Below are 15100 nucleotides of genomic sequence, written 5' to 3' on the forward strand. Positions count from 1 at the left end.
GCGTCTAGTTGTGGGTTCATGGTCAGAATCTCCCTCTTACGTGTACCAGGACTAGGAAGTGTTTTTATAACTAACACGCCGGTGTTCTAAGAAACGTCCCTACGTAAGAATGTGTACTTTCTACGAACCCTAAAGACTAAACTTCTACCACGTCTATTGGCAATGTACCAGACTGTATCCTTGACTGAAGCACAGAGCGAGCAAGAATGTATTGTTTGAGAGCTTCAGTGCTGAAGTAAGCTAAACAGTGTGATAGACGAAAATAAAACAAGACAGTGAAACTGGTTATTGTAAAATAACAGTGCAAGGCTAAATAAAATGCATCTAGGGCAAAGTGCACAGAGGCCTAATACTTTAAGCAAACGTGCAGAAAGCTACATTAAAAATGGCTACACTACACCCTCCCCTTGTCGGTAGAAAGTGGTTTAAGCTGAAGCTAAAAATGCCCTAAGCTAAAAGAGAATTAAAACCCTTCATAATTTCAACAAGTCAAGAGGACACCAAAGCACATTAATCCTCAATTTAGAAATAAGCATGCGACTAAGAGCCAAATTCATGTGACCGAGTGAATTTAGACCAGATCCAATTTAAGCAGTGGTCATGGAAAGCAGGAAGTTCTCCCCTTTGGCAGATGACAAGACCGGAAAATCCACGCCAAGGACTATCAAGGAGCAGGTGTGTTCCAAAGCTCCAGTGTCAACCAAGGCGGCATCCCGTACAGAGTCCGTAAACGAGTTAATATCAACTTCCTCCAGGAAGGGTATCTCGTAATCAGCCTCACGAAGCAAACGCAGCCGCAGCGCGCATGTTAGGGAATGAGCCCTCATGGGGAACATCCACAGATCAGCATCAACCACTGGGGGCGTTGCTGTGAGAGACAGATGTCTAGTGCATGTTCAAAAGAACATCAACGGCACCGAAACACGGGCTGCACACAATACAAAACCGGTCTGAATGACAGAGACCAGTCACACCCCAAATGTTCCAGGAGTGTTGCTCCAAAGTGCTGGATCATGCGTTCACGACACAGCTGCGCTGATGGGAGCGCCCACATTCGTCCTTGTTGCGGCGGGACAGCCATTGCGGAAAAACAGCAACAGCAAAATGCCGGCTAATAAAGCCAAAGTTATCAAATTCCCCAAAAATGCTTCAGAAAATTGAATGAATAGCCGAAGGTATTAAAACAAATATGTAAGAGAAGGTGTGAACGAAACCAACACCAACGATTTTGAAAAAATGTGCTAATCCAGCCGTGCTGGACGCATTAAATATAAGTCCCACGAGTTCACCAAAGTGGCTCGGAAAGTTGGTATTTAACAGGGACTGTATTTCTGCTGACGACCTTGCCACCTGAAGTGCGTAGGTCTGGCGTGCAGATGTAAGGGCCGCATGCTTCTGAAACAACAAAGCCTTTAGTCTACTTAACTTGTCGAAATTCACCTCGGAAGTAGCAGTGTGAGGCCATATATCCGCTACCTCCCTTAATTTAGTGGGGGAAACAACACATTCCCGCAGCAAGTAACGACCTTGGTGGCCGAAACAACGTAAACTATTCCGGCCCTGCATGCCACAACAGTCTTCACTATTGAGGAGGACGTAGCTGCCGTTTTAAAAGCACCTGGAACGTGCGTTTAATCAAGGGGACTGGAACTCCCTTCAGATAGCAAGCCAAGTTCGCAACCAAATCATCGAATGGCTGACTGAAGTCTTGCATTCACTACCGCTAAGAAAGACCTCTTTCATGACATTGAGACACTTGTACAAGAAGGGAAGCTCCCACATCTCATGGATATAACTATCCCCCAGCTTCTCCTATCTGTCTACCGGAACATGTTTCAAACAAGAAGTGAATTGTAACCTAGAAATAGGCAGATTAATAACCCTGTGTATCAACCACTCTGCAGATGGTATTTCGGCCACAGTAAAAGGCAATCTTTCTAATTTTTCAATGTTAAGCATGACATAAGTTGCCTCCTTCTTAGCCATTAGTTGTTGTTGTCGCGTTAAATTAAAGGAAAAAAATATCTCTGGCACTGATGTGCTGCCACGGAACGGGACCCGCCTTCAATGTCTGAAGCGTCTGACCCAACTGGACCGGGTCTGACTTTGTCCATGATATAAAGAAGACATATCAGACCGAATAATGTCTATAGCAGAAGAAACAATGTTGTTAATCGTATATATTCGGTCGGACAAGGTGTGAATTCCATTATCCACAACAGCTAATGCCTTTTTCAAATTTTCCTGATCTATTTGCCTTAACCGGGCTGCAGCCTCCTGTTGGGAAAGTTTCCATATTTCATTGTACACTTCGTACAAGAAACGCTTCGTACGTGGTGTTTTTGGGCCTGACAAAAAACTTGCAAGTCAGTGTTATTAGACAGGAGAGTGAGATGTGTCTTGACTGCATCTAGTGAGGATGATTTTAACCATTGTTGGTACAATTATCCCACACTATATGTAGTAATAATTTCAGCATGTTCTCGTGATATATAGCGAGGGTCTGCCCGACTTGTCCTGAAAGCCCCTGAGGTGGTGACAAAAAGTTGATGACCTCCATTGGTGTCTATAGGCCACAATACCCACCCGAACGTGTCAATGAAGTGTTAAATGTACCATTCTGGACCCAGTCTGTAAGCTCACTAAAAGTGGCATTTATGTATTTCTGCCAGTTATTAATCTTTGTAGGGACAGGTATACTAGGCATGTTCAATTCTCTAATCATTGCTAAGCCCAAACAGCTAGTCTGTTGTACTGTTTCATTTAAAAAAAAATCATTTGGACGGGAATGATACATGCTCTAAACAATGTTTTTCTACCCTTTGTCTGCCAATGTTTTGTTCCCCAAACACTTTTCAAATCAACATTATTTGACCAATATTCATAACCTTCAATCGACAGTCGGGAAACAAAGGAATCTGAGTATATGAATTTCGTATTAGTCAACAACATTTGCTTATCTCTAGACAGAGTTAACTTAAAATAATATGACTTAGCATTCATTTGATGATTCCCAGAAAAATACGTAAATTTGTCAGAATAAGTTTTGGAACTCCCTTGCGGGGGAGTTGGGCAATGCTCCCATTGCGTATAGTCAAATATCGTTTTCAGACTACTTGCTTTTTGTATGAAATGGTGCCATAATAATTATAGCAAAACATGTCACCATAATTGTCTTTAAACTGGCAAACATCTTCATTTTCATAGACAGTATAATAATGTAATTCAGTCATCATGGAATCAACTGTCTTCACATCCCAATCATCAGATACAATGCCTTGTATTACTATATCATTCATAGATAATTCAAATACTGTATGTCCTAAAGTTATCTCAGTGGGACCGTATATATCAAACATTACTTTATCCCACACAATCCCATCTGGAATTGGCACTGCAGAAATGTTCACAAAGGACAAGTCTTTTCGAACCTTATGTGATGAAAAATGTGGCTTCAACACCTCCACCACCTGTTCAACCGCTGATCTCTCAGGAAGAAAATGACCATGTATCAACAGAAAAAAGGTAATGACAAACCCTATCCAGAGAAAAAATGCTGACCTAGTCAATAAGAGCCACAGATAGTTCCAAGGAAAAACAAAATATGTATCTTTAAGCCAACACATCAGCTTACGTGGACCTGTGTCAGTAGTTGAAGAGGCAAACAAGTCCGATAGACCATCGTTGTTGTTGGCAAAGTACCCAGAGGCAGTTCGTGCAAAAGGTGTTGCCGTATTCAGTGGAGGAGTTGGTGTTTCTAGCGGTGGTACACTGTAGATAACACCATCCGCAACGTCAGTAGTCATAGTGACTCGATCAAATGTTTCCAAGTTATTTGTTGTCAGTGGAACTAAAGCGAGATCATCATCCACCCTCCCCAAGCTCGGAGAGGCAACAGTGTTGGTATAAATAACTTGGAGCGGAACATCTTCCCCAGTAGTGAGAGGGATTCTGGAACTACTGGACGTTCTTCTTGGTCTGCTGTGCAGAATCGGCCACATGTTGTAACTTGACATTGTCAATAGAAGCAAAGCGATTTTCTTTGGCACCTGGCAACGGTGGTAAAATAACAGTTCTTGTTCCGTGTATCCACAACACAGGGACTGGTGCTCGATAAGAAGGGCTAAATTCTTTTTTCACTGCGACCTTTTCACGCACAAGATCCCCAACTCTGGGAATCCAACCAGTAGGTGTTACTGGCACATCCTTAATTCCTGTGGAGGCAGCACTTTTAGAAGAGTTATCTTCACAGAACTGTTGTAATTCCTACAAAACAGTGACCCGATCATTTATGTCAAAAGGCGTTTCTGCTGCCTCCACACCAGGACTGCCAAGATCCGGAACAAATATTCGTGTTCCGAACAGGCACTCATATGAAGTACGACCCCCCAGGGACCTTCTAGGCAGGTTATTTAGTGCACTCTGAACTCCATACAGGTGGGTTAGCCAACTACGACCCGTACCTAAGACTCCTGAATGCCCCTGAGGCAAAAGCAGGGCCCTGATCCGATAGGAATGCCGCAACTGCATATGTATCGACAAAGACACGCAAATCTTTAATACCAGTTCGAGCGTCAGCCGAGCGCTGTGGCCACACCCACACAAATCTGGAGCAAGAATCAACAGCGACTAGTATATATTTGTATTCACTATCCAGTGTTAGCGGACCGCAATGATGCAAGTACACACATTGTAATGGTCTGTTGGATATTAAGCGGGGTGTCTGCGGCGGGCGCTTGGCAGTTGAAACTTTAATTTGTTGACAGATGTCACAACAAAGGACATACTGCTTAGTCTCTTTATAGAGACCAGGCCACCAGTAACGGGCCTGTAATAGCAAAATTGTGCCGGCCATGCCAGCATGTGCAGATGCCACTCCCTCATGCGCAGCATTTATCAATTGTGGTCTTACAACTTTATTGGGGATCTCGCGTATGCCTAAACTAGGTATTTTAACCTCCGCGTTGAGCATACTTCCCATGATGTATTGATATTTACTAGGAAATCCTTTAGGATAGGGCGTGCCATCAACCGTAGCTTTTATGGCAGCCAGAATTTGTCTGGTTTGGAACTCAAACGAGTCACTGTGGCCACAGTGGCAACTGCCACTGCTGACTTTGCGGCTTCATCTGCCAAAGTATTCCCAGCAACGTATATTCCAACGCGCTGGTGTCCAAGAGTATGTACAACATGGACTTTGGGTAGCATCTCCTTCAGGTCTGCTACCTTCCCCCACAGTAGTCTGTGTTTTATGGTGTTGCCTTTCGAATCTCTGAACCCATTCAAGCACCAGTAATGTAGGTATTCATTAAAAGACTGGACGCAATAATATGAATCACAATCAGTGTAAACTGCGTCGGATCGGTATGTTCTAATGCCATCAGTAGAGCCTTCAGCTCAGCCAACTGTGCCGTACAATCCCCTAAGGTCTGTGTATAAGTATGTTGGGGGCAGAATTTTTCCCCCTCCATATGGCCGCCCACCACTGCACATGCAGCAGAATATTGGTGTTTTGTCCCCACCGCCGGTTGCGCAGAGCCATCGGTGTACATGACTACTTGATATTGATCAATAGGCAACATGTCAGCGGGAACTGGATATTCAACTTCATAATGCAGAAATTCCTGAGTTTGTAACGTTGGGTCAAAAATGTAATCTACATCAGTGGCTGTTAAAGAAATAGCCCATTGTATCCATCCCGGGTGTAGTGCTTTTGCGTCAGGAACGCTCGCTTTTGTAACAGCCTCCAGGGCCGGAATAGGGGAAACGTCAATAATGCGTTTGCCCCGGGCTAGAGGTCGTTCCTTAATAACAGCCATCTGTACAGCAGTGAGAATTTTCTCTGTTGGTGCAAATCGTTGTTCAGCAGCCAAATACAAGTGGGACTTGTATCCAATTGGGATGGTCTCACCTTCATTAAATGTGACAAACGTAAACCCAATGGCCCCAGCTATCACCCTGATGACCAAATGCGTCTTACTGTCCTGTGTATGTAAATGTTTTGCTGCTAGTAGGTCTGCTTGTAACTCCCGAAGAGTATGTGTATGTTCAATTGTCCAGAATTTGCTTGAAAAATCAGGACGGATTATTTTGTGTAAAGGTTTTATGCGTGTAGCATAATCAGGAATGTATGTTCTGCCAAAATTTTGAAAGCCCAACAATGATTGGAGTTTCTTAATCGTATTAGGTGGTTGCAATTGTGCACAGTTTTCAAAAAATTGTGGCGCTAGGCTCTTTCCTTCATTCAACAGCTCATATCCCAGGAATATAACGCTGAGGAAGGCAATTTTAGATTTTTTGACGTTAAATTTGTAGGCAATTTTGGCAAACCCTACAACAATGCGGGCTACCAGTCTTAAATGTTGTAGTAACTCGTCATCCGTGAGATATATATCATCTACATATGACAATGCTTCAGGGTCCAACTCGTGTAAAATTGCAGTCAAACGAGCCGCAAACAGTCCCGGGCCATTCTTATACCCCTGAGGCAAACAGAATTTTTTCTGGGAGCCTAACGCGCTAAAGCTTATCAATTCCCTGCTTTCGGGTGCTATATTCTGGCAGAAGAATCCATTCGAGATGTCTAAAGTCGTTTTATATTTTTTCCGCACAATGTTGTTCATCAGTGTGGCGCTATGTGAATTTTGTATCAAATATCTGTAGTCTAAGACTATTCTATATGAAGGGTCCGGTTTAGCTACAGGGAATAAGGGATTACTCATTGGTGAGACACAGGGTTCAATTACCCCCTGGTATTCCAGTTGTGTAAGTATTTCCCTCACCGGTGCCCTTGCTTGATGTTTTATTGGATACTGCGGTTGTGGCTGAGGTTCACCTTTAATCGGAATTACATGATACAGAGAATCCCTTTCCCACCATACGTGATTTCTATATAAGGCAGGTGCTTGTTCTAGAGCCCATTTGATGCAATAGGACTCTGCGAGTTCCCCTGGAACAAGTGGTGAGAACGAAGGTTTAATAACCTCCTCCCCAACTGGGCAGGTGCGAACAAAGTCGGGCGGCCAATCCCGTTCAGCCAGCAAACTGTCATATATCTTGACTACACGATCCCAAAAGATTGCGTTTATAGTGCGTTCAATGTCTCCTTCCAATTGTAAAGTCACTGTTTACACCCTATTGGGTTCAGAGACGCGCATATCTGCTGTTTCAACTTGTATGAAGTCATCAGTTGCTTTCACCTCCAGATGCTCTAGAAGATTCCGGCGAACTATTGTGACCTCTGCCGCGCTGTCTAGCAGTGCTAGTGCCCATGTCTTGTTCTTCAAGAGAACTCTCTTCCTGTGTGGTTTTTTAACTGAGACTGCCGCCACCTTTTTCTTTTTAAACTGTTGTTTTTTTTTTTGTATCGGTTTCTCTTCCTTCTTGACGGAAACCTCCGAAGAGCGTTGTGATTCCGGTCTTGGTTTCACGTACTCTGTTCCCCGCTCTGACCGCCCACCTCTCTCATTTCTCTTTTCCGATGAGTCCTGAAAGGAACGAGATTGGTGTGTATCAATGTATTGATATCTATTAGGCGTCTTCAAATTATCCCTATTTCTGAGATTATCCCTACTCTGCGGGGTCTCCGTACGCAGAGATTCTCCCCTTTCTTTCTTAGGTGTCTGTTTTTTCTCCCAGCGCTTCTTATTACCCTCAGGTTGCTGTTTAGCATTGTCTTTACTAATTTTTCTTTGAAACTGTGGTTTTTGCGGTCTAGCCCCCTAGGCTGTCTCGACCGATACTGGAATATGTTTCCGCTATTATTTTATGCAGTTCCCGCTCCTGGTCTAGTTGCAGGACGTCACGAAGACTCGTACGCACCACAAGTGCAACCGCCTCCCCTTTAAGATTACTTAGTATTATTTAAGAAACCGTGGCATAGTTGCCCATCAGTTGCATTCCTAAATCTAGGGCTGGGGCAGCCCTGTATTCATCCTGAATCTGTTTAAGCACTTCTGGTAGGCTGGCCAAGGTCAGTGTACCGTGTGCCATTGTATAGAGCGCGGCAAACACCGTGCCCCATGTATTACAATGTTCCACTGTGGGAACAATGCCAAATGGTAAACACATAGTTAATATTCTATGTTTGTCCTGAGGTCCCGTATGGGGAAATACCGCCTCCAGCATATTAATTTTCTGTGCCAGCCACAATGGAGTATCCTCCCGTTTTGCTGGAACTTTACCCATGATAGAGTGTACAGTCACCGGGTTTATATCTGGTGCTACTACATGTGGTTGTGCTGGAGCAGCACGCGCTGGGTTTGTATTTAGTGTCTGCATCACAAATTGTACTAAGAGTCTATATGTAACCGTTAAGTCTGTATATAAACGACGAACTTCAGCCACTGGCATATTCGCAACCGCAGGATGTGGTGTATATGTGGCCAATAAAGGCCAGGTTGGACCATCATTACTCAGTGGACCTAACCTTACAGGCAATATTGTATAGGGTAGGGCGCCATCAAGCCAATTATTATGTTCTTGATAAGATAGAGGTATCTCTAGGTATGCGTACGCCCTGTACTGGCCAGGCGAGTTCGCAACTGTATGTGTGCAATGTATTTGTATTCCCATCAACTGCTGGAAATGTGACCCAGGAGTAGAAAAGTTCTGTTCTATAGGCTGCATGGGCGGCCACCACAAACGTGACTGGACCACCCTGGATCGTAAGACCATGCGAAAGTAAATGTGCTGTGAGCGGCTGTCTCATGTTAAGAGCTATTTGTATTACCTGGGGATTCGCCATTAGAAAAACAGCAATGGTTCAGAGAAGGCACACCAAAACGGGGTCTTTCCTTTTAAGGTTCAAGCTTTAACAACCATCCGCTACATTTAGGGTTACCTATATCGCGGTGGTGGAAGTCCTCAGTGCCTCGGACGTCTTCGTTAAAGGAACTGAGGGATCATTATAATATATGAGCCAAGAGAAAATGGTGGACCCGAAAATTAGAGTCAGACCAATCGTTGGCAGCGCCATGTCACGTAGGCTCTCATTATCCTAATGAGACTACTGGATTTTTGGGCGGCAAGATCGTTCACAGTGTGGGGGACTAAGTCTAACCCACGGCGAAGGACCCTTGTCACCCCAAATCCGGGTTGAGCTCCGGCTAACTAGCAGTGCCTTATCTCTCCCAAAAGGAAGAGGCAATTGGGCAGCTGAGCGCATGACATCTTAGTGCTTCCCAGAGAAGTTGTGGTCACTCAGGTCCCAACCAGTTCTCTCATACACAGTATGGTCTCATATATAAATGACAAAGGCAGTTTGAGTATTAAAGATTGGTTTACTAAAACAACAGCATTTTAGATAACAAGGCGTGAGCCGCAATAACCAGAACCATACAACACAGTAGGATTGAAATAGTAACGAGGAGAGTGAAACATAAGAATAACGCTATCCTAGTGCAACTAGATTATGTTCTCTCTTCTAAGTTCTATTTGGAGCACAGCATGTTAAGCTCTAAGCCTGCCTTTCGGGTTCCCCTGGGAGGACATCGACCCTCATACCTGAGCAAAGGCCTGTGATCGGGATCAGCATCTGCAACAGGGCAGTCAGCGTCTAGTTGTGGGTTCCTGGCCGGAATCTCCCTCTTACGTGTACCAGGACTAGGAAGTGTTTTTATAACTAACACGCCGGTGTTCTAAGAAACATCCCTACGTAAGAATGTGTACTTTCTACGAACCCCAAAGACTAAACTTCTACCACGTCTATCTGCAATGTACCAGACTGTATTTTTGACTGAAGCACAGAGCGAGCAAGAATGTATTGTTTGAGAGCTTCAGTGCTGAAGTAAGCTAAACAGTGTGATAGAAGAAAATAAAACAAGACCGTGAAACTGGTTATTGTAAAATAACAGTGCAAGGCTAAATAAAATGCATCTAGGGCAAAGTGCACAGAGGCCTAATACTTTAAGCAAACGCGCAGAAAGCTACATTAAAAATGGCTACGCTACAAAATGAGGCTGGAGTTTGTGGGGGAACCTCTGCTAGTGCTGGGGTGCCCTCACACACAGGTACCGGCACCCTGCCCTCTAGGCTGAGAGGGCCTACTATAGGGGTGGCTTACTGTGACCTGGTATAGTGATCTGTAGTGAAAACCGGTGCATGCACCCGTTTCATGCAGGCTGCAATGGCTGGCCTGAAGAGCCCTTTGCACAGGCTCCCTGTGCGTAGCAGAATAACTGCTGCAGCGCATGGGGATACCCTGGAACCCCAATGCCCTGGATACCTAGGTACCGTATACAAGGGCCTTACATGGGGGTCCAGTACTTCAATTGTAGGAAGAAAAAGGTACAATTTAGAGGAGAGAGCAAAACTACTGGGGTCCTGGTTAGCAGGAAGGTAGTAGACACAGTCAGACATGCTGACAATAGGCAGAAAATGGGGGTGACCATGCCAAGAAAGAGGGCGCTTTACTACGCAGCCTGTAACCACCAGACAAGATTCTGACCCTCTAGGGAGAGAGCCTTCGGGCGACCAGAACAAAGTCTGTAATGGGCGAGGTGTTTACACACCCCTCCCAACAGGATAAGCTGCAAATCTGCTCTCCAGTGCAGGGGGCTTCAGAGAAGCCCATCCTCCTTGGTATGCAGATCTGGCTTTACTCTCCGCCGAAACCCCTGCCCCAGGGCCCATTTGGCACGTGGACAGGCGGGAAATTTTGTAATCAGAGACGTGTGTCCACCTCTCCGTTTAGTTCTACCCCTAAGGTCAGCTGCCTGATGTGGAGACCACATTTGAAAATCTGCCATCTTGGTGTTGGCAGATTTAGGAGCTCTGGGATAGGTTTATACCCCCTTCCAACAGGAAGTGGTAATATAGGTGTAGTGACCCCAGGGGTAAGTAGCCCATTGGCTACTACCCTACACTCTCCGAAACGCCCCTACATTCAGGTTTTAGGAAAGCCCCTGGCACCAGGAAATCAGATTTCTGCTGAGCTATGAAGGACAGTCCAGAGCCAAAAAAGCAAAGTAGGAGGAAGAAACACATGACTTGGCCCCAGTCCTGCCAGCCTGTCTGCTGTTCCCACTGATTTGCACCAAAGTCACCTCGTCCTGCAAGCTGCTGTGCCTCCAAAAGCCTGGGAGTCCTGTTTGCCTTCAACAAAGACGCAGGAACAGAGCTGCTCCCTGCATCTTGCAGGCACCCTAAGAGACCCGGGCCACAAAAACCCGACACCGGAAAGCACCACTGCACCTGTGCTGCCAAGCCCGAGCTTAAGTGAGCTAGTGGTGCCAACGTGGTCCGCCAGCCCTCCAGAGACAAAGCCTATCTTGGGCTTCCCCACTGTGGACTCACCGCCGCCGTCTGCAGCTTCTGCCCACAGACCTTCTCAACCAAAGCAAGTGCTCCTGGGGGAGAAAACCTAATGCCTCAGGACACCAGTCGCCCTTGGTCAATGGAGAAGAGGACCGAAGGTGCCTCTGTCTCCAAGCATCTCAAGACTTCGACTTGCCTGTTGGTTCTCCTCGTCTGGACTCACTGTCCACACCTGAAGCCTCTCTTTGACCGGACTGATCCCTAATGACTAACATTCGGGCACCAAAGCCTACACCTATGTACCCAGCCACTCCAGTGCTGCCCAAGTGACCTGTTGGTGTGATTCTGACCCTTGCCCAATACTTACCTTAAGTCCAGGAGTTTGGTCCCGTACGTCGCTGTACTATACCTGAATGCAGTACTTGTTTTGTCTCTCCATAGGTTAATATTACTGCTTCTGAAAAATGCACTGACCTTTGAAACCTGAAAGTATTTTTCTTGCAAAATGTACTTGCGTGATCATATTGATTCTGGTGCCTAAACATATATAAAGATACTTGTTATTTTTGTAAATTAGTTTGGATCTTCTTCTTGAGTCCTGCCTCGCTTATTGACTGTATGTGTATTTGCAGATGTTTAGCACTCCTCTCTGATAAACCTAAGGCTGCTCGACCACACTAGCCCCTAAAAAGAGCACCTTGGGATTGATTGAGCAAGCCCCTGTCCACTAGTAAGGGAACCCTTGTACTCTTTGCAAGATGCATCTCATTTTGATGTATCTTATAAAGAGCCAGCTTCCTTAGAGTGACATAATGCATGCTACAGCCTTTAGTGACCCACCTTTGTTCTCATGCCCTACGTACCAGGGGAACCATTTACTAGTAACTTAGAGGGGTGCTAAAGTGTGTGCCAATTTTTCACAATTATACCATTTTACCTTGTTTTTAGGGAAGGACCTGGAACTGGGAACTGGGGCCTGGGGCCTGTCTAGCAGGGACTCAGAGCACATCAGTCGAAAAACATCAGTACCAGAGGCAAAAAGTGGGGGTGACCTTGACAAAAAAAAGTTGCTTTCCTACTCTAGTCCTCGCAGCAACAATTGAAGTGTGATTCTGAATGCACTATGCCATTAATCAGATGTTGCAATGATCCTCCTGTACCACTGCATGCATATTTGTGCATTGTGATGCTTGTCATGCTGTCAGCCCTGCACCTCAATCGCAAAGAAAGTAATTACTATGTACAAATTGTACAATGCGGTTTCATCCAAGTGCATTATGCACAGTAAAAGAATACCAAGTAAATGAAAAATAAAATTTTTTTTTTACATTGAATCATAGAAGAAAAACCCATAGTATTACCCTTTTTAGCCTGTGCCAGACAGACATTAGAACAATACTCAATTACCTTGAATGCAGAGCTGTAGAAATGGGACATGAGCAACACAAAAGGTTGATGGACGGAGTGCTGAAAATTTAAACTCTCACCCCCAGTCACAGATCTGGGTTAACTCCATCATTCTTTTGCTCACCACACCACCCCTGTTTGGACCCAGCCATATGCAAATCAGTCTTGACACTGCTCCTCGTGGAAACAGTCCAGCCCGCACTTCCAGTCCAGGTCCTTCCTGGACTGGAAAAAAGCATCCTGGGACCGGTTTTAGGGTAATACCCTTCGTCAGCTAGGCTAGCTTGAATCCAGTAGCAACACAAAAGTATGATAGACGGAGTGCTGAAACTTTTCAAACACTCACCCCCAGTCACAGATCTGGGTAATGTGTAGTTGGAAATGGGACTTGACTCATTCCAGTTAAATTGGAAAAACGGCCAGTAACAATTCAACCAAGAATGGGGGAGATTGTTGCGTAGTGCTCAGGAAGCTTTGTATTGTAGTTTTCATGAGATTGTTGCACCCACTGTCCAAGGTGGTTATATATTCAATCTGGCTGACATGCTTGCTTGCCAAGAGAAACTATTGCAAAGAATCCCTGCTCGGTCTGCACCCTCTTGAGAATGCCATTAGTTGAATATGAACACGGTAAGTCCCCTCTTTCTGATGGGATAAAGTGGTTGCAGATTCCTTGTTTATGGTTATTTAGACATTTACAGTTCAACAACCATAACCTGCATGAACATTCCTATGACACGACCAGTTTAATTCTGAAGGAGAGCAAAGAGGGACATAGAAGACCTGAAGAGAAAAATAAAAATAAGAAAAACGATGATGATGCTCCAAGGACAGATCTTGCAATGGGAGTAGTAAGTGGTGCTGAAATACCAGTGCTTTCCAGTTGTTAAAAAATAGATATTCCAGCAACAATTGACAAGGATTACTCATTGAACAAGATATTTCTAGGCCAGTCGGTTCCATTGGGTTGGAATCGCTGGCAGTTGATGTGGACTGTCTGGTGTACTAAATGTTCAAATATTTAATTGCTGACGTGGTTGGGGATGGGGAGGCGGTATCGGAAGGGGGAAGTGTACTTAAGGCCTTTAGGTTAAACTGTAGCTAGGATTCTGCACAGTGCGGCAGGGTATTACTTCAGCACAGGCACATTAGGGAAATCTTGCTGATCCCGTGAGCTGAAGGAAAATTGTGATAGCCCTAGTGAAAAGCAGGAAATAAATACTGATTTATGGATGTTTACATTTTAATCTTGTAAAAATGTAGTGTTTCTGTGCTTCTTCTGTGATCTGTCTCCAGAACTGTCCTTTAAGTGATTACTGTTGAAGCGAAGTAGTGTGACCTTTGCATATAATTCAGACAGCCCTCTCAGACCACTGATGCAACATGATTTTGCCTCCTAGGCTTTGGCCTAGGAGGATTCAATTTGAGAGTTGCTGGGCTTGACTAAGATAGGCATGTTGGAAGTTTTTTTTGTGGGGAGCTTCTCATATTGGGCCCCACAGGATTAGATCTCTTGTTCCTAAATTAAAAAAAAAAAAAAAATGCTCCAGAGAAAGACAAGGCATGACAGATCTGTCCTCTGGCACCATCTATTGATGTATCCTTGCTAGTAGCCTTATCATTAATAAACCATGCCAGGCTTGCTTCACAATCTATAGACATATTTTGCAGCACACACAGGCCCTGAAAAAGCATGGGGTGTGAGGAATTATGCCTGCCTTCTTCTTTGCCTATTTGGCTGCCCCTCAGATTAGATTTTTGTGCTGCCAACACTGTGACCTTCTCCAGTTCTGCCTTATCGTCCTTCAGACGGCCAAACACTTTTCATACGAACTTAAAATCAGCAGAATATCCTGACTGGACATATAGAAAAATCTTGCATTATTATTCTTTGATTGCTTAGGATTGGTGAAAGAGTGGAAGTTGGCTTTGTTTTATATCACCTATCTTGTACACAAAACGGTTGGGGATTTGAAACTAGTACCATCGTTAAAATGCTGCAGGAAGTCGTATTGATTATTAATAGCTGATCTCAAAATGTATTAATAAAATGACCATATGCACAACGTACAGTAAAAATCAAACTTTTGTTTGCACATATCATTCTTTGCAGATCATAGCCTACAAGACATTGAAAAAAGAATATAAACCTTTTGAAGCAAAACTTCGTCTATTGAATAATTACGACCTCTTTCTTTCTGATGACCGAATACGGCGGCTTTTGCCTTCCCACATCGGCAAACACTTCTACAAGTCAAAAAAGTGAGTCCATTCTGATCTCTAGGTATACTTTTTTGCAGTGTTTGGAGACTTGGAAGCATTGTACATGTAAATGCAAACCACTGAAGACTTTGATTTGAAAGTATTGTTTGTACACTCTCTTCACAATGTAGCTGCTTTTAAATTTCTCATGCATTACTTTTTGTTCTACATTTGT

The 15100-nt window shown here is 44.4% G+C and overlaps 1 protein-coding gene across 1 annotated transcript in view; it reads left to right on the forward strand.

The window, feature by feature from the left end:
* Window positions 1-15100, forward strand: part of RSL1D1 (ribosomal L1 domain containing 1) — a 185522-nt gene that overhangs the window by 77105 nt on the left and 93317 nt on the right. The window contains exon 4 of the mRNA XM_069210183.1: window positions 14777-14925. Coding sequence (XP_069066284.1) covers window positions 14777-14925 — 149 coding nt within the window. The remainder of the gene's footprint in view (window positions 1-14776; window positions 14926-15100) is intronic.

Source organism: Pleurodeles waltl, chromosome 10 (assembly GCF_031143425.1).
Source record: "Pleurodeles waltl isolate 20211129_DDA chromosome 10, aPleWal1.hap1.20221129, whole genome shotgun sequence".
In the NCBI taxonomy this organism is placed as follows: Eukaryota; Metazoa; Chordata; class Amphibia; order Caudata; family Salamandridae; genus Pleurodeles; species Pleurodeles waltl.